Source organism: Ursus arctos, unplaced genomic scaffold, assembly GCF_023065955.2.
Source record: "Ursus arctos isolate Adak ecotype North America unplaced genomic scaffold, UrsArc2.0 scaffold_28, whole genome shotgun sequence".
Lineage (NCBI taxonomy): Eukaryota > Metazoa > Chordata > Mammalia > Carnivora > Ursidae > Ursus > Ursus arctos.
In genome coordinates, this window is record NW_026622963.1 from 1,947,925 (window position 1) to 1,974,096 (window position 26,172).

Consider the following 26,172-nt stretch of genomic DNA (forward strand, 5'->3'; position numbering starts at 1 on the left):
TCTTATCACGTGCTAAACACTTGTTTACGACGCATTAGTAATCCTCACGCCACAAGTGAAGCCTCACAGTTGTGAATGGCTCGTTCAAGGTCCCACAGCAGATAGAAGGGACACCGGCGGAGCCCAGGTTTGTTTGTAAAGGCCAGCCCTCTGCCTGTGCACCTGGCCGCCTTCGCCCGTCAAGCAGGGGCAGCCAGGGAAGGTCTCTGATGGAGAGCGTGCTTGAGGCTGCGTGGGACACGCACACCCACACGGTCACACACACCATCTTTCGTCTCCCCTCGGGCCCCATACCGTGGCTCTGGTTGTGCACACTGGGCGTCCGGTGCTGCATCCACGGGGAGGGGGTCCCGTAGCCAGCCCCGGTGCCAGCCGAAATCCGGACTCGATACACCTTGTTGGGCTGAAGGGTGCTCAGCGTGAACTGCGTCTCATTTCCAGGCACCTCGGTGGAGAAAACCTGGTCGGCTGAGACAGAAAACATGGCTGCAGGGCGGCCACCTGAGGACCATGGGCCCTAAACTCCCCTACACCAGCTATTCCACCCCAGTTCCTGGTTCCTCAGTGCCCACGAGAGCCTGAGGCCCTCTCAGCATGGATCCCTCGGTGCCTGGACGGCCTCCGTGGCTCCAGAGCAGACTCCTATGCCTCCGGCCTGGGCGGACGCAGGCCATCAGCCTCAGCTCAGAGTGGAGAGAACCATGGCATGGACTCCACACTTCCCCGTGAGCTGTCTGTGACTGTCCCCTTACACACACGCTAGGGCGCAGGGGCAAGGGCTTGTCTCTGAAGGCCATCAGGCACCGCTTCCCTTCCAGAGCCCAAGCCCCTTTCTCAACCTTCCCTCCTTCTTCACTCTCACCCTGGCCCCCAGCCTGTTGTCTTCCCCTAACTCTATCCCTTTCAAACCCTCTTACCTAGATCACCTGTATCTGCCCTAACATGTCCTCCCCAGTGCTCTGTTCCCCAAACCCGCAAGCACGCCCTCCACCACGCTATCCCTCATCTGCTTTTGGAGTTGGAAGGGATCCCAGGGATTACCTAGGTTACCTGCTTCGTTTCACAGATGAGGAAACTGAGGCAGGGACTTAATAGCATTACCCACTATAGCTATGGAGGAGGTGGGGCTGGAACCCGGGCCTCCCTCTGTCTTGAGCTTTGCCTCTTTGCCTTTCCCTACACCCAGACCACACTCCTCTTGTCCACGTTCCTATTTCCCTACTCCACGGCTCTGCCTCATTTCCTCAGACTTCTCCCCCCACCTCCGCTTGGATCCTCAGCTGCTGCTCTGGTAAGCCCTTCGTATCAACAATTCCCAGCCGGGTGGAGCCCTCACCCTGCCCCCACTTACCTTCCTTTCCCAAACCGTACTCTATCTTGTACTTCACCACCTGCCCATTGCTCAGGCTGGGAGGCAGGGGCAGCCACGCCACCCTGATGTCCAAGGGGTTGGGGCTGGACAGGGAGAGCTGGGGCGCTGCACTGGGGACTGAGACAGAAGAACATCAGCGTGAGCTCTGCTCCACCGACGTGGAAGGTGAGGCCCAGGAGCGGTCAGAGACTTGCCCAGGTCACACAGCAAGTCAGAAGTAGGCCCAGGACCAGGATCTGAGGGAGGAAAGGGAGCCTCTCAGGGGAGCCCCAAACTGGAGATGAGGGGATATCCTTCCCACACCAAAGACAGAAGAAGGTTTGGGGCACAATCTTCTACATCCAATGGGTTCATGTCACCGGCCCCTGCCTGACTGGAGGGTACACGGATATTGAGAAGGGCCATATGACACAGGGAATCAAGACCTGGACTCAAGTCCCAGCTGTACGACTGACCTTGGGCAAGTCACTCTCATTTTCTGGGCCTCAGTTTCCCAAACTGTAAGTTGGGAAGAACCCTCACCCACCCCTTATAGGGCACAGAAGATGACATGAGGCAGGTAAAAGTGCCTTGGCATACACTAGGAAAAAGAAGCGAGCTACCATCCCCAGGGAATTCTCTGGAACCCAGAGTGCCCATTGCAGGTTTAGAGGCCCTACCATCATCCAGTGTGTGGACCAGCGCTGGGGTAGAGGTGCGGCTGGCCCCCAGCTGGGAGTAGGCCACCACGTAGAACTCATAATCGGTGTTGGGTTCCAGGTCCCGAACCTGCAGCTCTGTGGTGTCATTGTTCACTGCAAACTGGTATTCCATATTGTCCACACCTGGGGCAGTGACACAGGAGACAAAAGGACTGTCACAGCCACCCCCAGAGGTCCGCCAGCTGGAGGCTGTCCAGGGATGCTTCATATTGTCCCAGCCTCTGGAATAGTCTGGGTATAACCAATCATCAGATCATCTGAGCTGGAGGATATAGACTTCCCTGGCTTCTAGCCTCACTGTATTAATTCCACCATCCGTTGGGAAGTTCTTTCTGGTGTCTATTTGAAGTGACTCTTGCTGCAGTTAATACACCGGCTCCAGGAATACCTAGGCATTTTCCCTGGGAGGAAAAGCATCCTCTTCCTCCTCTGTCATAATGGACTGTGGCTGAGGGGGAAATGGGCCACACACGTTAGCCCTTCCAGCCCGGCATTGAAGATTATGGCCCAGCCCATATTCACGCGGGTCCTCTCCCGCGGGCTCCCACCCCATCCCATCCTATCCCCAAAGGTACCCCCCCAGGCGGCAACCTTTCCGTCATCTAACCTGTGCCCCCCTCCAGGCGCCCCCGCACGGGTCCCCAGCAGACGTACCCCGTGCCTTCTGGTAGTGGAGGGAGAAGCCGATGATCTGCTCGCTGTGCAGCTCGGGCCGCTCCCACGCCACGAGCACCGCGGAGCTGCTCAGCGGCGTGGCCGTGACCCGCGTGGGGGCGCTGGGCAGCCCCTCGCGCACCACTACGGCCAGGGGCGCGGCGGCGCACGCGGTGCCCGCGCTGTTCTCGGCCACACACTGGTAGTAGCCGGCGTCCTGCAGGCCGATCTGCGTGATGACCAGGCTGCCGCCGCCGCCCTGCACCTTGACGCGCCCGTTGGGCCGCAGCGGCGCCCCGTCGTGCAGCCAGCGCAGCGCTGGCCGCGGCTCCCCGGCCGCGCGGCACACGAAGCGCGCGGTGCTCGCCCGCGTCCGCGACAGCGCCTCGGGCGCCTGAGAGATGGCCGGGGCCGCTGCGGGCGGGGAGGGGGACGCTGAGCGCGCGTTCCGGCCGCAAGGGGCTCTGCCGGCTCCCGCGTGCCCTCCACTCGCTCCAGCCTCTCCCTGGGTCACCCCGCCCCCCAAACCCTCGCGGGCGGCGCCGCTCTACCTCTGCTCCTCCCCGGTTCACCCCAGCCCCGCGTTGGCCGGTCTCCTCCCCGCCCCAAATTGTCCCCGGGCCTCCTGAACCTCCCTGGGTACCCTAGCTCCTCCTGGGCCTCACCCCACTCCCTTAGGTGCCCTAACCGCCTTCTCCCCAGGTGTCCCCTGCACCTGGGAGACTTACCTCTCTCCAGTTATCCCAGCCCTGGGCAACCCCGTCCCCCAGTGTTTCGTGTCACTCAGACCACGCCACTGTCTCCCCGAACTCTCAGTCCTATCCTTCCCCTCATGACTTAGGTCCCACTCAGATCTCCCCTCACCACCCCGCATCACCCCAGCCATGTTCTGATCACCCCTCTCCTCTCCCTGCCTCAACTTCCCCCACCCCATCCTCCAATCTCTTTCCCCCACTCCCCCGCCTCCAGTCCTCTAGCCTGTCCCCTCCAGTACCCACTCTCCCCTGAATGCCGGCCCCCTAGCTCCAGCCCTTTTTCATCCTCCAGGATCGCCCCTCGGCCCTTCTAACACACCCACTTGCCCATACCCCCCCTCCCTGTCCCCAACCTCCCTTCGCTGGCCCTAGCTGATCTGCCCCACTCCTCCCCACCTCCCGCCCCGCCCCCCCCCCCCTGCAGGGTCCCGCAGCCCGCCTTACCCAGCACGCGGAGCTCAGCGGCGGCCGTGGCGAAGTGGCGCGTGCGGGGCTTGTTAGCGCGACACACGTAGACGCCCGAGTGCCGGGGCTGCGCGCTGCTGATGAGTAGGTTGGTGCGGCCCAGGACGATGACATCCGTGGAGATGGGTTTGCCATCTGCGGGAGGAGATGAAGATGGGTGGAGGAGGGCACCGAGGACTGCCCCTCCATCTACTTTCCGGATCCGGGGTGGGGGGCCCTCCACACCCGGTTAAGAGAACACAACAGTCCCTTGTTTGAATCTCCGTTCCTCCACTTGCTAGAGGCGTGACCCTCTCTGAGCCCTGGTGTCTCCGCCTGTAAAATGGGAAGAGGATAGTCCCTAGCTGGAAGGATGCTGTGAGGGTGGGACACATAAAGCTTGTGAGAAAGCCAGGCGCAATGCAGGCAGGTAACAGGTGCTCAGTACACTTGTCAGTTATTACTATTACCATTATTATTAAATTCATTTCTTTCAAGAAGGACACGCTCCTCCTGTATGGTCTTATCCCAATACTGTGATGAAGGCATGGCTGGAAAGGTCTGACCAGAACCAAAGATTTGAATATATGCAAGACTTTTCATCTTGAATCTGAAATGAGAACCATTTTTATTTTTATTTTATTTTATTTTATTTTATTTTATTTTATTTTATTTTAAAGACTTTATTTATTTGAGAGAGAGAGAGAGAGAGTGAGAGAGAGAGAGAGCCCAAGCAGGGGTTAGAGGTAGAAGCAGCCTCCCCACTGAGCAGGGAGCCCCGCCACGGGCTTGATCCCAGGACCCTGGGATTATGACTGGAGCCGAAGGCAGACACTTAACTAACTGAGCCACCCAGGCACCCCTGAGAACCATTTTAAAAGCCCCTGCTTTCTGAACATGAACAGAAAATCCAGAGAAGAAATGCAAATGGCCAAGAAACACCAAAAAAGTGTTCAACTTCACATAATCAGAGAAATGCACACCAAAACACAGATGTTAATTTCTCACCAACAAATTGAGAAAGTTCTTTAAAAGGGTAAGCTCCCAGAGGAAGGGTAAATGCTGAGAGGGGCTCCACCTTGACTTTGACCCAGAGATCCCTTTGTGGGCACCTGTCCTGGGGAGATACGAACAGGGCTGATCACTGCAATGTTATGTAACAGCGGGCAATGGAAAAGGACTTAAAAATTCAATGGTAGGAACTGGCAAATTGCATTAGGCTATATTCAAATGATGGAATATAGTCATTAAAATTACTTTTTGAAAAAGCTTTAGAGATGGGGAAATGGTTATGATATACTGTTGAATTAAAGTAAGACTTGGTCAGCATGCTCCCAATTTCTGGGAAAAATGTACGTGTACATAGGAAAAAATCCACACTTGTATGTTAACTATTTTAATCTTTTTGAGTGGTGGAATGTTTTCTGTTTCTGCTTTTCCCTAGTTTTTACAATGAACACACACAAGCTCTGCAATCAGAAGAAAACAAAACAAAAGGCCAAGTCCCTTCCCTGCCTTGGTGGAATAAGTTTCTAGAAAAGGAACAGTGGTGGGCGTCTGGAAGGAAGTCCTTTCCCAGCCTTTCTCTTCCCAGCCCCTGTCCAGGGGTGCTATGCGCAGACTTTCTGCAAGAGAGTTTCCAGGACCACCCGTGTCAGGATTCTCTGGGACAGCAATCCTCAAATCCTCACTGTGCATTTGAATCACAGAATCTCAGGGGACCTTGTTAAGATGCAGAGGCCTAGGGCAAGCCCCAGATTCTGCATTTCTAACGAGGGCAAGTGGTGAGTCCAAAGACCACACTTTCAGTAGCAAGGACCTAGGGCAGTTTAAGATTCCTGGGTCACAACTGTCCGGGCATGAAGAGAGGGAGTCTGCAGTTTTAACAACCCCCCTAGCTCATCCTGATGCAAGGTCAGGATTTGAGAAACATTAATATTAGAACTTCCAGGCGACACCACAGGCCTATCCTAATAATGGTATGAGGGTCCTGCTGGCGCCAGGATCCCCCTAACTAGGCAAGTGTCCCGAGTCCAGTGAGGCGTAAGGTCTCTTTTGAATGTGAGATAAAAACTTACGAGAAGGAGATAGTATAGGATAACAGACTGAGTCAGGGACGAAAGGTACAGAAAGTGGGGTTTAACACTTCTGCCGTCAACTTGGGACAAGTCACTTCTCATGGAAAAATGGACACAAATGGAAACAAAAATAATCCTTGCTGGGACGCCTGGATGGCTCAGCTGGTTGGGTGTCTGACTCTTGATTTCGGCTCAGGTCATGATCTGGGGGGGGGGGGTTGTGGGATCAAGCCCCACATCTGGCTCCATGCTCAGTGTGGAGTCTTCTTATCCCTCTCCCTCCCCCTCTGCTCTGCCTCCCCACTTTGCATGCCCCCCCTGCACTCTCTTTCTAAAATAAATAAAATCTTTTTAAGAAAAGATTTGACACAGAAAGAGAGAGCATGAGCAAGGGAAGTGGCAGGCTTCCCGCAGAGCAGGGAGCTGGGTGCAGGGCTTGATCCCAGGACCCGGAGATCATGACCTGAACCGAAGGTAGCCGCTTAATCATCTGAGCCACCCAGGTGCCCCAATAAATAAAATCTTTAAAAAAATCCTTGTGGGGCGCCTGGGTGGCTCAGCTGGTTAAGCATCTGCCTTCGGCTCAGGTCATGATCCCAGGGTCCTGGAATCGAGTCCCAAGTCGGGCTCCTTGCTCAGCGGGGAATCTGCTTCTCCCTCTGCCTGCCTCTCCCCCTGCTTGTGCTTTCTCTCTCTGACAAATAAATAAATAAAATCTTAAAAAAAAAAAATCCTTGCTTTTCTTCCATACAGGACTGTAGGAAGTGGTGTACCCGAAAGAGAACAGGCTCTAAGGTTTGGGTCTTGGCTCTCTGGGCCTCCGTTTCCTCATCTGTCCAATGGGAATAAGAGTCCTCACCCCTACCCCCTTCAAAGGGCTCGTCCAGGCTCTGGCAGGAGGGCGGGCTGAGCGCTCAGTAGACGGCAGAGTGATGTGTAGCCAGCAGCCTCCCCACCCTGATAGCAGCTGCTGCAGGCAGTCCCGCCTGGCACGTAGCTCTTGCGGCCCGATACGCCTGCACTTAGCTCTTGCGGCCCGATACGCCTGCACTTAGCTCTTGCGGCCCGATACGTCTGGCACTTAGCTCTTGCGGCCCGATACGCCTGGCACTTAGCTCTTGTGGCCCGATACCGTCAGACCTCTCTTCCTGGGTGTGTGTTTTATCTATGAGTTCACTGTGCCCAGCACGAAGCCAAGGACACAAGGCAGCAGCCATCTGAGCGGACCGAGGGGCAGCTCTGCAGACCGGTGGCGGAGGCCCGCATTCGCCTGACTCTAGCTCTCACACATTCACCTGCAACACCGCTGAGCGCACCCTAAATAAGGTCTCAGTGACGATTTTGTGAGTGGCAGAGGCCAAGTGCTTCATAAACGAAACGTACTACCCAGATTGATGCCTAAGTCTGTCCGGGTCCCCCCACCCACACTCCACCCTGGGAGAGGAGTTCCGACCACATGGAACGGTCACCCTTATAGCTTCCCAACTTGGGGACACATGAGATGCCACACCCTCCTTTCCCATGCCCTCGGGTCCCCTCCCTCCACTTACCCTGTCGGACCCAGGACACGAAAGGGGTGGGGTCAGCGGAGGCCACACATTCCATCACCACACTCTGGCCAGAAACCACGGTGGTGTTTTCCGGGGCTGCCACAATGATCACATCCTGCCCCCTGGTGGACGCCAGGGACCCTGGGGAGAGGGCAGGCCAGCAAGCAGCCTTACCATTAGGTGTCTTTATGTGCAGTCCCTCACCTGATGCTCACAGTCACCTGGTGAGGCAGGTGAGGCAGGAACAGCCAGGGTTTCATCTGACGGATGGGGAAAGCAGCTGCATAGTTCGGCAGAGCTGGGACTGGAACTCAGAGCTCTTTCTCTTGGAGCCAGGAGAGGAATAACCTGGCCTCTGGCATACCATCCCCATTCTTCCCTGCCAAATGGAACCCACCCTCCAGGCAGAGGACCATCAGGGTCATGAGCAGACTTGGAGCCTAGAGTTGGAGTCAACAGTCATAGTTTCTGGTTCCAGCACTGCCATTAAGGCAGTGTGACCTTGGGCAAGTCCCTTCTCCAAAGGGGTTTGGGTTTCCCTGTGGGAAAGGTAGGAGGTAGGCTCGAGTTTCCACCAGCTCGGCAGCTCCCTGAGCACTGATTCCCGGCCAAGTTCTCCCTGTGACCCTGGCCCGTGGTTCAGCAAGGGGAATACCTAGTTTGTCCAGCAGGCGGAGACAGAGACTCCCCAGCTCAGGAGGGAGAGGGAACTAGACTCCCAGACCTGCCTATGGGCTAAACCACAGGCAAACAGGGTGGAGTGGAGGTGGGAGGGATGAGGGGGATGGGAAGAGGTGTGCAGAAGGGCAGGGTGGGGGAGGAGATGCCATGGCAGAGGAAGACAAGCGAGAGGCCCTTGGGGAGGCCTGCACTAAGAGCTGTTGAGCACGTGCCAGGTGCCAGACACTTTTCCACTCTTATCTCAGCTAATTCCCACAGCCCTCCTGAGCTAGACATTTGATAACGGCCCAGGGTCACACAGATGGTAAGCAGAGAGGCCAGGATTCAAACCAGGTCTTTCCGACCCCAAACCGTGTGTGTGCCCTTCCTACTGCATCACACTGGGACAGGAAATTTTCAGAGAAATGGAGAGGACAGGAGCGCCAGACTGCAGGGAACCAGATGTGCAGTGTCCAGCCAGCAGCAAGGGGCAAATCCAAAGGGCAGGGATCAGGGGTTCCTAATACCCCTCTTCAGACACGTCCCCTCCTCCCTCCCCCACCCTCGTCCCTAGCCCAGGATGCCCCACCCAACCTTAGGGAGCACAGAGCCTCTGCTGGAAGACGCCCTGAACTGGGAGCCTGGAGTCTGGGGTTCCAGCTCCCGCTCTGTCTCTGATTCCCTGGGTGGTTCTGCCTTCTCTGGGCCACACCGCATCTGCCCAATGGCAATTTGAAGGCAGAACTTGGACCTCAGGAGGCGCCTGCCAGCTCTGAGTGGCTGATGCCAGAAAGCCCCAGGGTTCCCTGCCCAGCCTGCCCCCTTACCTCTGTGGGCCACGCTGAGTACGGCCTCCTGGCTGAAGCGCTGGCTCACGGAGCTGGTGGCCACGCAGCGGTAGGAGCCTGCGTCACTGTCCTGGATGTCCAGGATCTGGAGGACCCCATTGGGGAGAGTGATGAGCCTTGGGAAGGGGGAGAGGGCACCTGTGAGGTGGGCAGGAGCTCCGCAGGGAGCTGTCCTGCCCCCCCCTTCCAGCTTGAACTACCTCCAACATCTTACTTTCAAGCCTTATTCATAATTTAAAAAATGCAAATTAAAGCTGTGAGATACCATTTTCACCCACCAGGCTGGCAAAGATCCAGAGGTTTACTCACACCCTATGTGGATGAAGGAATGGGGGGAAAGTACTCCTGTCTTGGTGGCCATGCCAATCGATACACCCTCCTTCAAGGGCAAGCTGGTAATATATTAAAATCCACTCTGCACGTGCCTTTTGACCTAGCAACACCACTTCGAGGATTCTATCCCAGATAGTCCCAGACATGTACACAAAAACCTGTTTAATGATATTCACTCCAGCACTGCGATGGCAATGGCAGAAGACTGGAAACAATGCAAGTGTCCGTCCGTGGGGTGGGAACTAGCTAAGTCGGTTTGGGAACGGTCACACAGTGGAATGCTAGGCAGCTGTGAAGAAGGAGGCGGCTCCACGTGGGCTGAAATGGGACGATCTCCAACGTGTGTTTGGTGCAGAACGGTGTGTGGGGATGTGCACACTTACATGCTTGCACAGAACGTCCCGGGTAATGGGGGTTGTCTCTGGGGCGGGGACCTGGGATCCCAGGGGCGGACCGTGAGAGACTTACTTTTATCATAGAGCCTTCTATACAGTGTGAATCTATTTGCCCTCTGCCTATAATACTTCTCCCCTCCCTGATAAAACTCCCTTTTATTCACAGAATATCATCTGACCCTCCAAACAATCTGAAGAGATAGAGGGCATCACAACCTCCATTTTACTGGTGACAGAACAAAGTCTCAGAAGCACTGGGGCGGGGGCGCCTGGGTGGCTCAGTCATTACTACTCGGCTCAGGGCGTGATCCTGGAGTCCTGGGATCGAGCCCCACATCAGGCTCCTCTACTGAGAGCCTGCTTCTTCCTCTCTCACTCCCCCTGCTTGTGTTCCCTCTCTCGCTGGCTGTCTCTGTCTCTGTCAAATAAATAAATAAAATCTTAAAAAAAAAAAAAAAAAAAAAGAAGCACTGGGGCGTTATTTTCCCAGGGACTCACAGCCGGAGCAGTGTTAAAACTTGAACTCAGGTCTTCCAGAGCCAAATCCCATGTCCTTCCCACTTGCCTGTCTCAGCAGCCATCAGATGGCTAAGAATGCCCAGGAAGGGTCCACAGGAAGACCCAGTCAACACATGCACTACTTAGGAGGGGTCAGATGGATGAAGGTGGTATTCTCTGCCCTCTTGGTTAGAGGGTTGGAAAGCGGCTCAGGTTAGAAAGTCTGGAGCCCTTGCTTGGGAGACAGTGCAAGGCTGTGTCCTTGCAGAGGACACTGGGGTGGTGGTAAGTGAAGCAAGTTCTCGCCCAAGTGCGGGGGTGGGGGGGTGGGGTTTCTTCCTGAATCCTCACCTAGGATCCTTGCATTGTTAGCTCCCGGTCAAGAGTCCCAGTTTCTCAATAGAGCAAATGGTGCTGGTCCCTGGATGTTGGCTAGGCCAAGGGTGGAGAGGGAATGGGACAGCAGCGTGCTTGGTGAAGGTCCCTTGGCTCATGGGGAAACGGGGTATGAAACAATTTAAACACAGGAGAGAAGAACTAGCTCAAGGGTGTTGGGAGAAAATTCTGGCCACAGGCCTGGAAACCTGCTGTAGCCCAAAGACTAAGAGAACGAACATAAACCTGTTTCACTCCCTCCCTCCCTCATCTCACAGGCAAACCGCACCTCTGCCCCAGTGTCTTACCCTCAGCTCCAGCAGCTGCCCATATCAGTGCTGGGGTCAGCAGGGGGGAAGGGACATGGAAGCAAAAGGTGGTGGGAGGTAAAATCCTGGGCCAGGAAAATTTGATGGAAAAGCACAAGTGGGGAAGGACAAGCAGAACCCGGCTGGGAAACAAGACCCCCATCTCCATCCAGGTCTCCTCCACCTAATAAACTCCGCCTCCAAGACCCTTCTTCCTCCTCAGTCTAGCCCGCTGACCTTGCCTGCAGGGTTCCCACCAGAGCAACCCACATTACCTAACCCCAAAGTTTCCCAGGCTTTCCATGGAAATTGTGCTCCAGGTCCCCAAGAGCCAATACCTCCTTTGACAAGGATCATTTCCTTATTATGTGGGAAAGGAGGGAGGGAGGGAGGAAGCAGGGAAGGAAAAAAGGGATACCTCTCTTCAGATGTGGTGCTGTCACTGCAGCCAACAGAGTTGGGATGGAACCACTTTTAGTGTTCATCTAAAATCTGTTCTGTTTTGTTAGAATGTGTTTTTAGAAGCTCTGTCCTTGGGAAGATGTCCAAGATATATTGGTTAGTGGGGGGAAAAGTCACAAAACAGTGTTTATGAAGCAGTTCTATGTTTGGAAACGAGATAAATGATATGTTAGGATGTGCACAGGGAGAGTCAAGGGCGGTAAAGCTCACATCATTCAGGGAGATTTTCTCTGGCAGTGTGATTACTGGGAATGCTTATTTGTTGTATTCAAAAAAATTTTTTGAATACTTATTAGTTTGGAAATAGAAAACTTTTAAAAAATTGAAATTGAATAAATAAAATCTTTAAAACATAAATAAAAAAATAAAAAATAAAAATTGAAATTGAAAAAAGCACGCCCTTGAACACTTTGTGGTGGGAACGCTGGCTCTAACACGGAAGAAGCTGCGACACAGGGCAGAGCCGGTTCCGGCAAGATGTGATTGTACCAAGCGACATCCCACGAGTGGGCCTCAGGCTTCTCATCTGAAAAATGGGTTAAATAATTCTGTCCTACCTTCTTCACAGCCCCGGCCCTACTATGTTATGAGCTCACATTAGATAATGGACATAAACACTATCCACGAATCACAGATTCTAAACACACGTTTACAATGATATAAACTGTAAACCTATTTTAAAAGACTGGGGGGGAAACAATCACAATAGTAACAACTGTCTGTGTCCAGTTGGTAGGTGACTTTTCCCCACTAAATTGGTATGTTTTATTATTTTACAATTAATTCAAATTTCAAATAAAACAAAATAGCTACTGATAGAATGAAAAGCAACCTCTGTCCAAAAGGAAAGGATCATGTTCTTTCCAAGCCTGAGCTTGGGGCCCCATCCCCAAAAGGTCACTTGGAACCAGGGATTCAAGAACACAGCAGAGGGGCGCCTGGCTGGCTCAGTTGGGAGAGCACGTAACTCTTGATCTTGGGGTCATGAGTTTGAGCCCCATGTTGGGTGTAGAGATTACTTAAAAAAAAAAAAAAAAAAGAACACAGTGGAAATGACACAGTTGCTCTGAATTTCAGAGGGGCCAAGGAGCCCCCACCCTGAGCCCTTCAGAGATCCACCTAGGGAAAAGGGCCATTGGCCGAGGGTCGCACGAGGCTGACAGACCCCTGAGCTTTGCGAGATGGGTAGGGCAGAAGACTGGACTAGGTAGCCCACGGTACTGAGGTCCCTTCGTGGCACGTTTTTAAAGTGCGAGTGAATGGTGATGACAAAAATGATTTCAAGCGGACCCGGACGCCCATTTTTCTATGATTTCAAGCGGACCTGGACCCCCATTTTTCTATGATTTCAAGCGGACCCGGACGCCCATTTTTCTATGATTTCAAGCGGTTATGTGTTTACTTTTATGGCTACCTTATATTTATAGTTCGTGTTGCTGGTTTTCCATGTTACTGCAGTGAGATAATGTTCCTTTTTAGTATGCATTAAAGTTACAGAAGAGAGCTGATTTAAAGAAATGTATTAAGCAAGCGATTGAATAAATGGCTTAGGAGTGGCCGAAACTATAAAGGGGGTTTGTGAATGCCTGGGATTTGGGAAACATTGCTCTCATTGATTACTGGTTCCCGTGGAGGGAAAATGACCTCCTATCGTTAGAAATTAGTGTTAAGTACCAGGGAATTGCCTTGGGGTCTAGTCTTCACCACCAGTTCCAAAACCATGCACCTACCCCTCGACAGAGTGCGTTAGTTAACCGCATGTGCGTACGGCCCCCAACAAGAGGCACGCAGTCTCCCGACCACGGCACTGCGTTTACGAATCGCATATTTGTACGCGTCCTATATCTGGGCATGTGTGACAATACATACCTTGGGCATAATCAAGTTGCTGTTTTAGACACATTTCTTTATTTCCCCCACACAATGTGCTGCGACATGTGAGCCTGGCTTATTTATAGCAAAGGATCACTTTTCAGAGGACTTGGGGGCAAACACTCCCAGAGCCCAGGAACTGGCAGCTCCAGACTTCTGGGAGAGGCCTGTGGCTTCATCGAATGATGCCCGAGCTAGATGTGGGGAGGCGACGGAGCCCTACCGTTTGCCGGGAAACTCTGGGGGGAGTAACTCCTCTGCTCGGAGCCACGGCTGGACCGCCTGACCTCTAAGCCCATCTGTGGCATGAACTTCTTTGGAGCCTGCAGCTTCCCCACCCCAACCACCGAATCACAAGAGGCGTGTGTGTCGTTGGGGCAGACCCCTGGCATCCCACGCTCCGTGTCCTAGCTGTGTGACCTGGGCCAGGTTCCTTCTGTCTCCGATCCTCGGTTCTCTCTCTTCACAATCCAGATAATAATATCTGCCATAACCATGTACGCAGACCTGGGAAGGTGCTCACGACGTGTTAAGTGAGAAAAGAGGAGAAGTTGCTCTATAATCCCATTTTTGTTTTGGAAAAACAGTGATTGAGCAAAAAGACCCAGTATGGGCACACCTGGCTGGCTCAGTAGACAGAGCACGTGACTCCTGATCTAGGGGGTCGTAAGTTCCAGCCCCACACTGGGAGTTTACTTAAAACAAACAAACAGACACCCCAGTGTGTACAATATAATCCAAATTTTAAAAGAGCGTATTTATAAACATATAGGGGGAAATTCCAGAAGATAGACATCAAAACTAACAGAGGCTTTCTATGGGTGATGACTGTTTCTTCTGTTTTGCTTACATGAATGTGAAAAGGCATCTTCCAGGAATATAAACTAAAAGTAAATAGAGAAAAATATGGAAAATAAGAAATACCTACCTTGAAGGATGATGGGAAGGATTAAGTGAGAAAACAGCTCTCATTAAGTGGGGCCTATCATGTCTTTCAACACGGGGCGACTTCTCTGCTCTCTCCTACTCTCTCTGGGGGCTGCCAGGAGTGGGCTCTCCCTTGGTTCTCACTCAGCAACTCCCAGGAAGCACCAACCGGACAGCAGCAGGGGGCCCACATTTGCAAGGCTCAGTGCTAGAAAGGCTGGGTCAGCGCTTCCAAGGTCGCTCCCTAGAACGCTCATGCTCATTCATGGGATGTTAACGGGGTTGTAGCAAAAGGAGCTGTGGGCAGATGAGTCTAGGAAGTGCTTGGTTCAACAAGTTTAACAGCTTTCTGTACAGGACTTCTCAGAGCCTTGTCAACTCCAACAAAGGGATTTAGAGGCAGTTTTCCCGACGTTATTTGACCACAGAATACTTTTTCTCGAGAAGCACCTTTAATGACTAATGTTCTCCAAAGAACAGTGATCTAATCCAACCCCTTCATTTTTTTCTTTTCCTTTAATTTTATAGATGGGGAGAATGAAGCTGAGTGAGAAGGGCCCCTGCAAGGAGCAACAGGCTAAACCATCATCCAAATCAGCAGCTTGACCCCCTGCCCTTCTTCCTCCCTCCCAGGGATGTGCCCTGTGGCTTTGCTACCCAGAAGTTTCTCCTATACCTTCCCCCCCACCTAGATGTGGGCAAAAGTCAGAGGAGCCGGGACAACTTAACACACTCAAGACAAGTTAGTTTCAGGGCAGGGAGACCTGGAAACCAGTGTTTCTGAGCCCACAGAACCCCACCTCCAGCAGGAGAGAATGAGAGCGAACGAGCTGGTAACTACAGCTAGATAGATGGAGTCAGAGACTGGGGGTGGGGGGTGGCTGGGAGGGGCCTCGGACTTACATCTCCAAAGAGGTAAGAATCCACAGGGTGACAGCCGTGTCCTGAGACCAGCTCAGAGTCCACAGAAGCGACCGAGCCTCGCGCTTTCTGCTCCTGCCGCAGTAAGGGTCAAGTCCTGGCTCTAGCTTCTGTTTCTCTTTCACCCCGAAACTCTCCCCTGGGACTGCGCCACCTACCTGCTACCTTTATGGGGAGGGAGGAGGGGAAAATGGGAAGGACCTCCATAACCCTACAGCAGATACCCATGGGGTGGAACTGAGAGACAAGAGAGCTGGTGCACCCTGGGTAGCACCTCCAGAGGAGCCCTGCAGAGAGAAAAGCCTCCCGGCAGCCTCCGCACTCTGCTCTTAACCAACAACAAACTTCCTGCCACTGACTCACCGTGTGGCCTTGGACAAAGCACAGCTGCTCTCTGGCCTCAGTCTCCTCTTCAGTGAGGCAAGCGGTTGGACTAGGTAAGCTCTGAAGGGCCCTATCACGACTCTACCCGAGCTCCGTGGCTGAGTGGGCACTCTTGGCAGGGAACAAAACCTCTTGCCCAGCTTCTCTTTGGGGTCTCGGTGAGCCGAGAGCCAGGCCGTGGTTGGCTCCTAAGCCAGTCTGGGCAAATGGAGGCACCGCGGCTCTAAGAATCCTGGTTCCCGAGCACAAGCCGGCGCCCTCTCTGGTCAGCCCCCCCGGACCCACTCCCCAGCCCCCCACAGGACACTCACCGAGGCTCCTGAGGCACCGGCACCTGGTCCTTCTCCCAGGTGATGACGGGCGCCGGCAGCCCTTCAATGTGGCACTCAAACCGAGCGGTCCCATTCTCCTCCACCACCTGAGACTCCGGGTGCAGAGAGAAGCCTGCGAGCGCTGGGGGCGAGGATGGCGGGACGCGGGCAGGGGCAGGGGAGGAGCGCGGGAAAGAGAGGGGGCGCACACGGTGAAACCCACATACACATATGCCCGTAGGAGCGCACACACAGACACGTGGGGCGGGGGGACAGAAACACAAGCAGGGCAAATTCCAGCCAACAGAGACAGTTGGAGAGACAGCAAGGGGATAAAAAGTGGTGATTACTGGTCAGACGCCGGGTCAGAATGGATTGCAACGCCCCACGCCTAACATCACCATGAAGGTCAGACTGCAGTAAGATGGGCATTTTCTCCTGCCCTAAAATTATTTCATGGTGATCGATGCCTCTTGAGAACTCCCGAGGGGGTGGGCTAGATGATGGGGCTTGACACCAGGCACTCCACCTGCTCCAGGGCCCCACACTCTTACAAGCCTTTCTGGCAGGCTTCCTGGAGGAAAGCACAACCTAGACTCTCAAACTCACAGGGAACTAAAAGGAGGAGGAAGAAGAGGAGAGGTGGGAAGAAGGTAGCCATACCAGAAGGGACCTACTGAGTGGGACGAGAGGCAGGGAAAGGGGAGTGGGCTCAAGAGGCAGGCCTATGTGCAAGGAGTTAATGGGGAGCCCACACCCCCCCCCCGGCCTCCTGGTTCTCAGCTCAGCCCCCAATGCAGGCACTTACTGGCGAGCTTGACCACCGCAGCCTGGCTGGCCACCACTCCAAGGGGGCCATGCGCCAGGCAGGAGTAGCTGCCCTCAATGACCTCTAAGGCCCCGGGAGCTGCCTCGTCACTGCCATCGGGTGCTTGCGGCTGGGACAGCCACAGGGAGCCATTGGGTAGCAGGCGCAGGTGGTCGTGCTCTGGCAGGGCGCCTCCGTCCTTGCTCCATGTGGTGCTGGTGGGGGGTCCGGCAGCCCCCAGACTACAGTTCAGCACTGCAGCTTGCCCTGGGCCCAGGATCACTTGCAGTGGCCCCGCACCACAGCTCAGCTCCACGGTCGTCTCCTGGGGCCACGGCAGCTCCCCTGCACAGAGAGGGCAGGCCCCAGGGCCATCAGTGTGTGTCCTCCCACCTCCCACAGCCTCCAGATCCTGAGTCACCCACCCAGGGGCTGGGGCAGCTCACTCATGGAGAGACCCGAGTCTGGATCCTGGCTCCGCCCCTACCGCCTGTGATCTTGGGCGATCTGCGGCTCTTCTCCGTGCCCACCTTCCCTGGCAGCTCAGTTTCCTCATCCACCAAAAAACACAGCGCCTAGCAATATTCGTCATAATAGGCAAAAAGGAGAAAAAACGCACATGCCCATCACCTGGTGAATAAATAAATATCTCATTCAGCCATCAAAAGTAATGAAGTACGTGGAGGAACTTTAAAAGCTATTGCTAAGCGAAAGAAGCTAGTCACAAAATGCTACATGTTATATGATCTCATTTCTATGAAATGTCCAGAAGACACAAATCCACAGGGACAGAAAGTAGATTAATGGCTGCTAGGGCCTGGGGAGAGGGAAGAATGAGGAGCGATGGCGAAAGGAGATGAGGTTTCTTTCTGGGGTGATAGGAATGTTCTGGAATTCGACAGTGGCGATGGTTGTGCAACCTCGTGAACATACTCAAAACCACTGATGTGTATACTTTAAGTGGTGGATTCTGTGGTGTACGAACTGTATCGCAATTACAAAGGACCCAGGAACTGTTTCCTCCTAGGGCTGTTGCGAGACTCGGGGTGTGAAAGGAGCACAGCGCGGTGCCTGGCCTGGCACAGAATTGGTGCTCAGTAAGGTCCTGTAAACCTTACAGATCATCTTGACCACGATCACCCAACCCTCTTGTGCCTGGGGGGCAGGCGGGGCTGGGCACTCCTTCCTACCCCTCACTTTCCCTGGGCCCCCAGCAAGCCAGGAGCCCTACAAAAACCTGCAGGTCAGCACTGCCCCTGCCACAAAGGGGAGAGTAGGGGAAATGGAGGGAGGGAATGTCATCCTGCGGCCAAGGCAAAAACACACAAACGCCAATCCCTATCACGTTAACCAACATTTCAACACGGCCCAGTAGCCATTATTCACAGAGAAATGGTTGGTTCTCCCAGTTGTGTCTACCTCCCTGTCCCATACAAGCTCAGCGGCCCGAGGTCCCTTCTCATCCTCTGGCCTGACCCTTGGCTCAAAGGCAGAATGGCACATCTGAGAGCGAACCCAAGACAGAGGTGAGTACAGCGGCACGTCCTCACTACGAGGCAGGTCCGGGCAGACAGCCCCGGGAGGGCGTGCAGAAAGCCGAATGGCTTGGGAATCAGGCAGCCCTCAGTCCTGGGCCTGGCTCTGTCACCGTGTAGCTGGGCAGCCTTGGGCCAGTCACTTCTCCTTCTGGACTTCAGTTTTACTCCGACGTAGCAGGTGCTGTGTGAGATTCTAGGATGTTAGGACGAGTCAGTGGATAATCATACCCGGACATCCCTATTCCTGAGCAAACCGACAGAACACCACCTAGACACACGTACAAACTGTCGACATGACCTTCCACACCCGAACACGTACCCCAGTTTCTGCCATACTTGTCAAAACCCGGACGTATCTACGCGCACACGTAGAACCCCCGGCTGTCCCCAGGCTCTCTTCCCAGCACTCCTAAAGAAAAGCAAGACTGAGCGGCAAAGAGATAAGGAGGCCAAGCAGAAGCCGGGGCTCTGACACTACGGTGCGAAGGACCGACAGTGTGGGGGCCCGGCCGGCCTTCCTTTCTCGTTCATCAGGAAGGCTCTGCCGGCACCTCCCAGGCTCGCCCGGCCCGGCGCTTCTACTGGGTCAGCGAGAGGCCGGCCTTGCCCTGACGGGGAACCACACTGGCGCTCCCATCGCCTGGGGCTGTCTGCTGGGTGGAGAAAGCACCTGACCTTGGGGCGGAAGATCTAGATCAGTCTCCTGCTCCACCTCCCAGCAGTGTGACAAGCCACCTCACCTCTCTGGGCCTTAGTTTCCACATCTGTAAAACGAAGACGACGCTACCAAGCCTGTGAGGAGTGAACAAGATGACGGATGTCGGCACTGTCAGCCAAGGGACGGGAGCTCACGCTTTAAAGGCACTTCATAAACTGAACAAGTGTTTGGTGGGGGTTTTTTTAATGAAAGTGGGTTTTTTTCTTTTCTTGTACTAATGTTAATGTTAATGTTAATTACTGTTCTTAACAACCAGCCCCTTCTACCTCTGAGGCCGCCGCTTCTGTGACTCAAACACAGGGTAGGGGAAGGCAAGCCCGGGCTCTCGGCCCAGCGGCTTCCAATCGCCTGCTTCCAGCCGCTGCGCAGTCCGTTTGCACTTCAGGGGAGAAAAGCCCCACATGACACGAATCCCGGAGCCCTCCGGCGGCCTCCCCGCCCCCCAAAGCACGTCGGGGCCTGGAAAATCCCCGCCGTGCTGGACAAACAATGTGAACAGTTGGGGCCTGAGCAGCTGCTGGGTATGTCAGCAGCCTGGGCTCTGGCGGGCAGGACGGCAGCCAGAGAGGCCAGAGGAGGCTCCGATTCCCTTCCTGAATATTCATGGATCAGCAGATGTCTGGCTTCCCCACCTCTGAGGAGCTGAGCACCCAACAAGAGAGCACAGGGAAACCAACAGGGATGTAGACGTGGAGGGAACCGGGGTTCCCCCTCGGAGAAGACCGTGGTGGTGGAAATGTCTTGGAAGCGTGAGATTCCTCACTGTATATAAGTGGGGAAACTGAGGGCCAGAAAGAGGTGGGGGCATCTCATCTCCCTGGGAAACAGCCTGGGGAAACTGTCCTTTGACCTTCTGGGGATGAATCCAGCACTGAGGAGACAGAGGGTCCTCTCTGCCGCAGTGCCCAGCCCAACTTCTGCGCCCAGGACGTGCCCCCCCACCGCCCCGGCTCAGCGCCAGTGCCAGCCCTTCGTGAGGGAGCTTTATGTGTTTCCTATCACAAAGCCACTTGCATGCAGGTCCCTTAGCCATCCTTCCTCCTGCCTAAATGGACAACAGGGTATGGCGGGGACAAGCCTTGGTCTGGAGTCAGGGTCCTTCTGGGTCATTCGCTATATGGCCTTGGGCCTGCTACTTTTCCTCCTTTCAGCCTCAGTTTCCCCAGCCTGAAAAGGAGAAGTCTCCACTTTCCTCATTTTCACCAAAATTCTCCCAGTAGCAGAGGGGAGCATACGCGGGAGGCTTGCTGACTGCCCCAAACGTTTTGATTTTTAAACCTTTGGCACATCTTGCATGCTGCTGTTACATAGCAGTGCTTCTTTTAATGTAAATGGAGGTTCCTACACCACCAGATCTTTCCGTAAAAGTGATGCTCTGAGGAGTGCACCTTGTTTTTCCAGTGGCTTCCTGACCACCCCTTTCCTGCCCACCCCCAGCCCACTGCCATGGCTGACCCCCAAAGCCCTTCCCACAAGCAGTTCTCAGCAGTCCTTCTCAGAACTGGGGACATGGTGGACACTAGCTGCCCACCAGCGTTCTGCCTCAATGGGGGGCTCCTCTGCCACAATTCCTTCTCCTCAGGCTCCTTGGTGAGACCCTGTCAGAGACACAGAGCTTCTACGCTTGGGAGGCCTGAGGCCATCTCTCAATCTTTTTCTAACAGATTATTTTACCCACTTACAGGATAAATTAGATTTTATGAGGCCAGTTAGAACCCAGACAGAAAGGAGATTCGCTGCTGAGCCCCAAGGCCCGCTCAATGCTATTTCGTGGGGTTCGTGGGACCTGGTATGAGCCGGGGTTCCATTTTCCAGTGAACTCTCAGGAAAGGGGCCAGCGGCTGGAGGAGGGGAACCAAGTCTAGACGTCTCCTTCATTAAGCCAACAGCTTGCCACAAACATCAATGCCTTGTCACGTCTGAATTTCAGGGCCCAACAGATTTACAACTTGTTTTCAATGTAGGGGCAGTTCTCCATGACCCCCATCATCACTCTCTTTTCTCAAGAGACCCAAGTCAGTGTCTTCCAGAAACTTCTCTCCCCACCCCCCTCCTTGGCTGCCTCCCTTACCACACGCTAATCCCCTCTCACCAACAGCTGGAAGGAGAGCTTGGGACAGTTGCCTGGGACATAGGGAAGGCCACGCAGTTGCCTTCATCTGTGATCCTGAGAGGCCCAGCGTCAGTGGACCTGACAGCAAAGCTGCACTCAGCTCCTGTCTACCTCCTGATCCCTGCGTCCCTCTGTTCCCACCAGACCAAACCACTTTCAGCTCTCTGAAAGCCCACTGCTCTTGCACGTTGCTCCTGCTGCTCCCTCTCCCCTCGGGAGCTATGCCATCTCAGGGTCTGACTGAGTTGCCTCTCCTTTTTCTGCCCTGTAGGACCCTGGGCACCTTGGCCACTGCGGTTATCACTCTAGGTTTTTCACTTTCTTTTCTCCCCAATTAGGCAACAAGCTCAGCATCATGTACTAGTCAACTTTCTAAATTTCCGGTCTCTGAAACAGCGCTTGGTATACAGTAGATGCTCAATAAATATTCCTTGAACACATACGTGGACATGTGGAGACATGGCCCCTTATGCTTTTCCAAGCCTCAATTTCCTTATCTGTAAAAATTATAGGAACTCCCTTAAGGGCTGGACATGATGGGAATAATACATGTGGGAACTGCCTATCTGGCGACCAGTAGACATTTAATGAAATGCTTAAAAAGCACAGAGACAGAACAGCAAACTCACACTGAGAGGAACTCTTGTCCTTAAAGGTTACCAGGACTGGGGAGCTCACTACCTCACCCGTTCTCCTGTTGCATGGCGCATAGGATTCAAAATATCTTTCTCTTGTGCCCACCTTTCTCTCCCTGTATGCTCTGATCACTTGCTGGAACTTTGTCCTCCAAACTATGTGACAAGGTAATGAGCCTCTTATCGAACCATCCAGAAGTCTTGGCTCTGCACCAGCTCACATGCTTAGGTCTGCATCTGAAAGAGAGCTTACTGAGCCTCTGCTTCCCTAACCTCAGTGACCCCAAAGCCCCTCAAACCCAGAGGTGCCTCGGCCTCAGCAGGGAGGTATAACCAACAGCCCAGCTAGCCCAGAAGACAAGGATTCTATTTCGCCGCCTGTCAGGGCCAGAACATTATCTCTTTGATTTTCCTCCCAACCCCAGCTCCCATCACCCTCCTCCCACCAGGCTAGGGCTGGCGTCCTCCTTCTTCAGAGCTGCTCTTACTCCTCCTTTCCTCTCCCCTCACCCCAGGGAGCTGGGAGCCCCCAGGCCCACCTGGTAATAACATTTGTTCTGCATCTGGAATTTGGTGTCAAGTCTGGTTGCTGTACCTCAGAAACCCTGGAGGCCGAACAGGAGGTAGCAGGTGGGGAGGAATGGAGAAGGGTGAATTCCAGAGCCCAGACACACCAACTGAGGGAGGCCCAGCCCAAAGTTGGAAACTTCTCATGTGCAGGGGAGGGGGTGCAGAGACACTAAACTTGGGTATTTGTGTACTAAATCCAGCGAAAGTGTGGCTCCCAGAGCCAGGAGCCTGGTTCCAGCCCCAGCTCAGTCCCTATCCATGCAACTTTGGGAAGTCACTCAGTTTTCTCATCTGGAAAATGGGTTCATGCTAAAATTATTTCTAGGGAGGTGGGTGGAGGATGGGCTAGTGGGTGATGGGCATTAAGGAGGCACTTGTCATGAGCACTGGGTGTTATATGTAAGTGATGAATCACTAAGTTCTACATCTGCAACCAATTTTATTATATATGTTAACTAACTAGAATTTAAATAAAAACTTAAAATTGAAAAAAATTATTTCTAAGTTCCCTTCAGTGCTGACATTGGATGACACTTCCAGTTGTGAGACAGCTTAACTTGAAAGAGGTAACTTTAGGAGAAAAGAAAGGAACTGCTAATTTACACAAAGCGCATGATGAACTGGGCCCTGAAAATACCTAAAGGACCAAAGAAGGTTTAGGAAACTTCTGGATAAAATTCACTATGAAAAGAAACTTCTTTAACCTACTTCCTAACCTGGAGATGGGGTCAGAGAGGGCCGCCCCAAATGGAGGGAGGTGGGCCTCTGAGTCTCTGGGCCGAGAAAGAGATGGGGTGTGGGAGAGTTTCCTGGTGAGGAGAAAGCAGCTCTCATGTTCTTGGAGCCTTCCTATTACTGACCTCTGGCATCCCCACCCCCCCAAATTCTGATTCAGTGGAGGGGAGAGCCCCACGTCTTACACTGATGAAACCAGCACTCAGCATTCTACCACCGCCGCCAGACAGGAGTCCCATTCCTATAAATCTCCCCAGTTCCCAAACCCTGGCTGGAGCAGTGTTGGGGGACACCAGCCCTGAGTTTTGCCATGTTCAGGTTGCTTAAGCGTCTATTATTCTGTACCTCCCCCTTGCCACCACCCCCTGCAAACTCAGTCTATCCTCAGATCCGACTGATTCTAAATACCTCTAGAAGCCAGCTACCCTGGCCACACCAACTGCCATGACGCTTGTTGCCACCATCCTCTCTTCTGGAATACCGCAACAGCCTTCCAGAAAGCTGGAGTTCCTGCCTGCAGCCCTGTCCAACTGATTCTCCACACTGGCTGCAGTGAGCGGATGCAAAGCTGATCTTAAAACTTGCCAAGGGCTCACAGTGGGGGCAGGGGGGGGGGCTTTCAGGCCAAAACCTTGGTGGGGATCATCAGGCCCTTCAGGAGCCCCCTTCAGCCTTCTCTGTTGACACTCTATGGCCCCTGTCCCATCCCGCTCCAACCTCCCCCACTCTCAGCCCTGTGCTCTCCACTCCAGCCAGAGTGAGCTGCATTCAGCGGTCTAAACGAAGTCACCCCTGAGCGCCTACGCTTGTGGTTCACTCTGGAAGACGTTGCCCATCATCGTTCTCCTTCTACAGGGCTAGCTGACCCTCTGCCTTGAGCTCAATTATTCATCACTTCCTAAAGATGACTTTCCTGACCTTTCCGGACCACCTGTCAGTCTCCCCCACACCAGAATGCAAGCTCTGTACCAGGGACAAGGGCTGCCTCCTTATTTACTATATTCCAGGCACCAAGCACATGCTAGTCAAAAAGGGTGCTCAGTAAATATTTGTTGAATGAATGAATGAATGAATGAATGACCTTGGTCCAGATCAGGATAGCTAGTCAGAACTCTATAGGACTGTCCCCAGGCCTGCTAAGCTTTGTACACTCGGAGGGTTTGGGGGACTGAGGGCCAGTAGCCTCGCTGCTTTAGCCATGCACACTGCTGCCAAGGGAGCCCCAGTTCCGGCCCTGCCCCTGCCTTGTGCTCTCAAGAGCAGGGAGAGGCCAGGTCTCTGAGGCAAACTGAGCCCCTTTCAGGAGGCCCCACCGGTATAGTATAGTGATAAGAGCGGTTCCCAGCCCTCATCCCGCTAGGCTGGGTGACCCTGAGCCGGTTCCTGGGGCCCCTGGGAGAGCTTAAGAAGGTAGGCACAACTATTTCTTAATCCCCTGGGCTCCTGGAGGACTGAGGCCTCTCCCGCACTTCCCCGCCCCCTTCACCTGACAACCCCGAGTTCCGAGTCGGAGCTGGAGAGGGGCGTGTCTTTGTCGGGAGAGAAGGGGTCCGAGCATTTCCCGGCACTTTCCCACCCGCTGTTTGGGTTTCCTGGAGATGGGCCTGGGGCCGGCCAGACGGTGGCTCCTTCCCCTCTCCGCCGTCCCTGCCTCCCTCCCACGTGGCCTGGCTGAGTCTCTCTGGAAAGCCGCAGCAGCTGGAGAGAAATCCCCCTCCCCACCCCCACCTCCAAGTCCCTCCCCGACTCGCCCCGGACACATCCTCAGCTCCCCCCTCGGCAGGGAAGGCAAGAACTAGGCGAACAAAGCGGGCAGCCCATCCCCCTCCCCAGCCCTGCCACCTACCTTCCCCAAGGGCCGTCCCCCAAACGCACACAGCACGGAAAGCGAGAGGGCTAGGGTGGAAGAAGGAGCCCTAGGCAAGAGCACTGGGATTCCGCCACCCCAGCCCCAGCCCTTTCTCCAGAGTGGATAACTCTCTTACCCCCACCCCCACCCGGCACTGAAGTGGGGGACTGGAAGGAGGCCTTGCTGACCTGGTCAACGCTTCCCTGACCTGCCCCTGGTGGGTGGGGCAGGAGTGACACGCGTCCCATCCCGAGAGCGAGTGTTGGACAAGTCCACGAAAGCAACTGGTTTCCTGCCCCCTCCCCCAGCCCGCTCCGAGCCACGGGTTGGGGGAGAGACATTACACCCCCCCCCGCCCCAACCAGCCCCAGGGACCACACCCACTGGGCAAAGTTGAGTGTTTTATCACCTCTACCCTCAGTCAATCCTGAATCTCCTGTCCTGTTCTCCCCACCACCGGCAAGGACACTCCCCAAAAGCCAAGGCCAAATATTAGCTCAGCCCCATAAACACAATTACACACGATCTCGACACAAATGGAGGTGCTGACACACACACCCCCACACACCCCTCGTCTTTCACACACTCTCAACCCAGGGACACGCGCGGGCAAGACAGCCCGCCCGGTGCAAGCCACCGACCCCGCAGCCACGGCCCCGCGATGCCACGCCGCGACCGTGACACGCACTGCGGACACGTACGCCCGCAGAAGCCCCCCGTCCCCACCCTCCGAGAAGCGCGCGCACGCACACACTCACACACACTCACACTCCAGACTCCGCAAACCAAGGACACACACCCCCTGCGGCCAAGTCCGCGCCGCAGCCGCCCCCTCGCCCGGGCCGCAGCTCGCAGACCCCCCAGCGCAGGCATCAGAGGCACTGGGACGGGCCGCCCGCGCCCCGCGGCCCCGCACTCGCTCGGGACCCGGGACGCACGCCAGCCCCTGCAGCCCGGCGCAGCCCCGGGGCGCGGGCGCACCGACACGCCGCAGCCGCTCCCGCCACTGCCGCGGCGCCCGCCCTTACCGCGCGCGGCCAGCAGGCAGAAGGTCAGCGCCACGAGCCCGCCGCCGCGGCCAGCGTCCCCCCGCGCCATGGGGCCCGGCTCGGGCCGCCGCCGCCGCCGCCGCCTCCCCGCGCCTGGGCCGCCGCCGCCGGGGGAGGGCGCGCCGGGCGTCAGTGGCCCGGGGAGGCGCGGCGCCGCGGGCGGGGGCGCGGCCTCGGGGGCCCGGGCCCGAGCGGGGGCCGGCGCGGGGGCCGGGGCTGCCGCCGCCTCGCCCGCCCCTCCATCGCCATCTTGGGCGAGCAGCCGGGGCGGGGGCGCCCAGCGAGTGCGGCCGCCGGGCCCGCCGGGGA

The 26,172-nt window shown here is 55.0% G+C and overlaps 1 protein-coding gene across 2 annotated transcripts in view; it reads right to left on the bottom strand.

Annotated features, from left to right (window-relative positions):
- Nucleotides 1-25,921, bottom strand: part of IGDCC4 (immunoglobulin superfamily DCC subclass member 4) — a 38,524-nt gene extending 12,603 nt beyond the window's left edge. For both annotated transcript variants that reach the window (XR_008956126.1, XM_026478605.4), the window contains exons 1-10: nucleotides 25,843-25,921; nucleotides 16,657-17,001; nucleotides 15,849-15,990; nucleotides 9,042-9,178; nucleotides 7,555-7,695; nucleotides 3,927-4,082; nucleotides 2,728-3,141; nucleotides 2,032-2,196; nucleotides 1,352-1,489; nucleotides 295-468 (exon numbers count right to left, since the gene is read on the bottom strand). Coding sequence is in view for 1 of the 2 variants with exons in the window: in XM_026478605.4 (XP_026334390.3) it covers nucleotides 295-468; nucleotides 1,352-1,489; nucleotides 2,032-2,196; nucleotides 2,728-3,141; nucleotides 3,927-4,082; nucleotides 7,555-7,695; nucleotides 9,042-9,178; nucleotides 15,849-15,990; nucleotides 16,657-17,001; nucleotides 25,843-25,912 (1,882 nt within the window). In the remaining variant the exon portion in view is untranslated. The remainder of the gene's footprint in view (nucleotides 1-294; nucleotides 469-1,351; nucleotides 1,490-2,031; nucleotides 2,197-2,727; nucleotides 3,142-3,926; nucleotides 4,083-7,554; nucleotides 7,696-9,041; nucleotides 9,179-15,848; nucleotides 15,991-16,656; nucleotides 17,002-25,842) is intronic.
- Nucleotides 25,922-26,172: the final 251 nt, after the last annotated feature.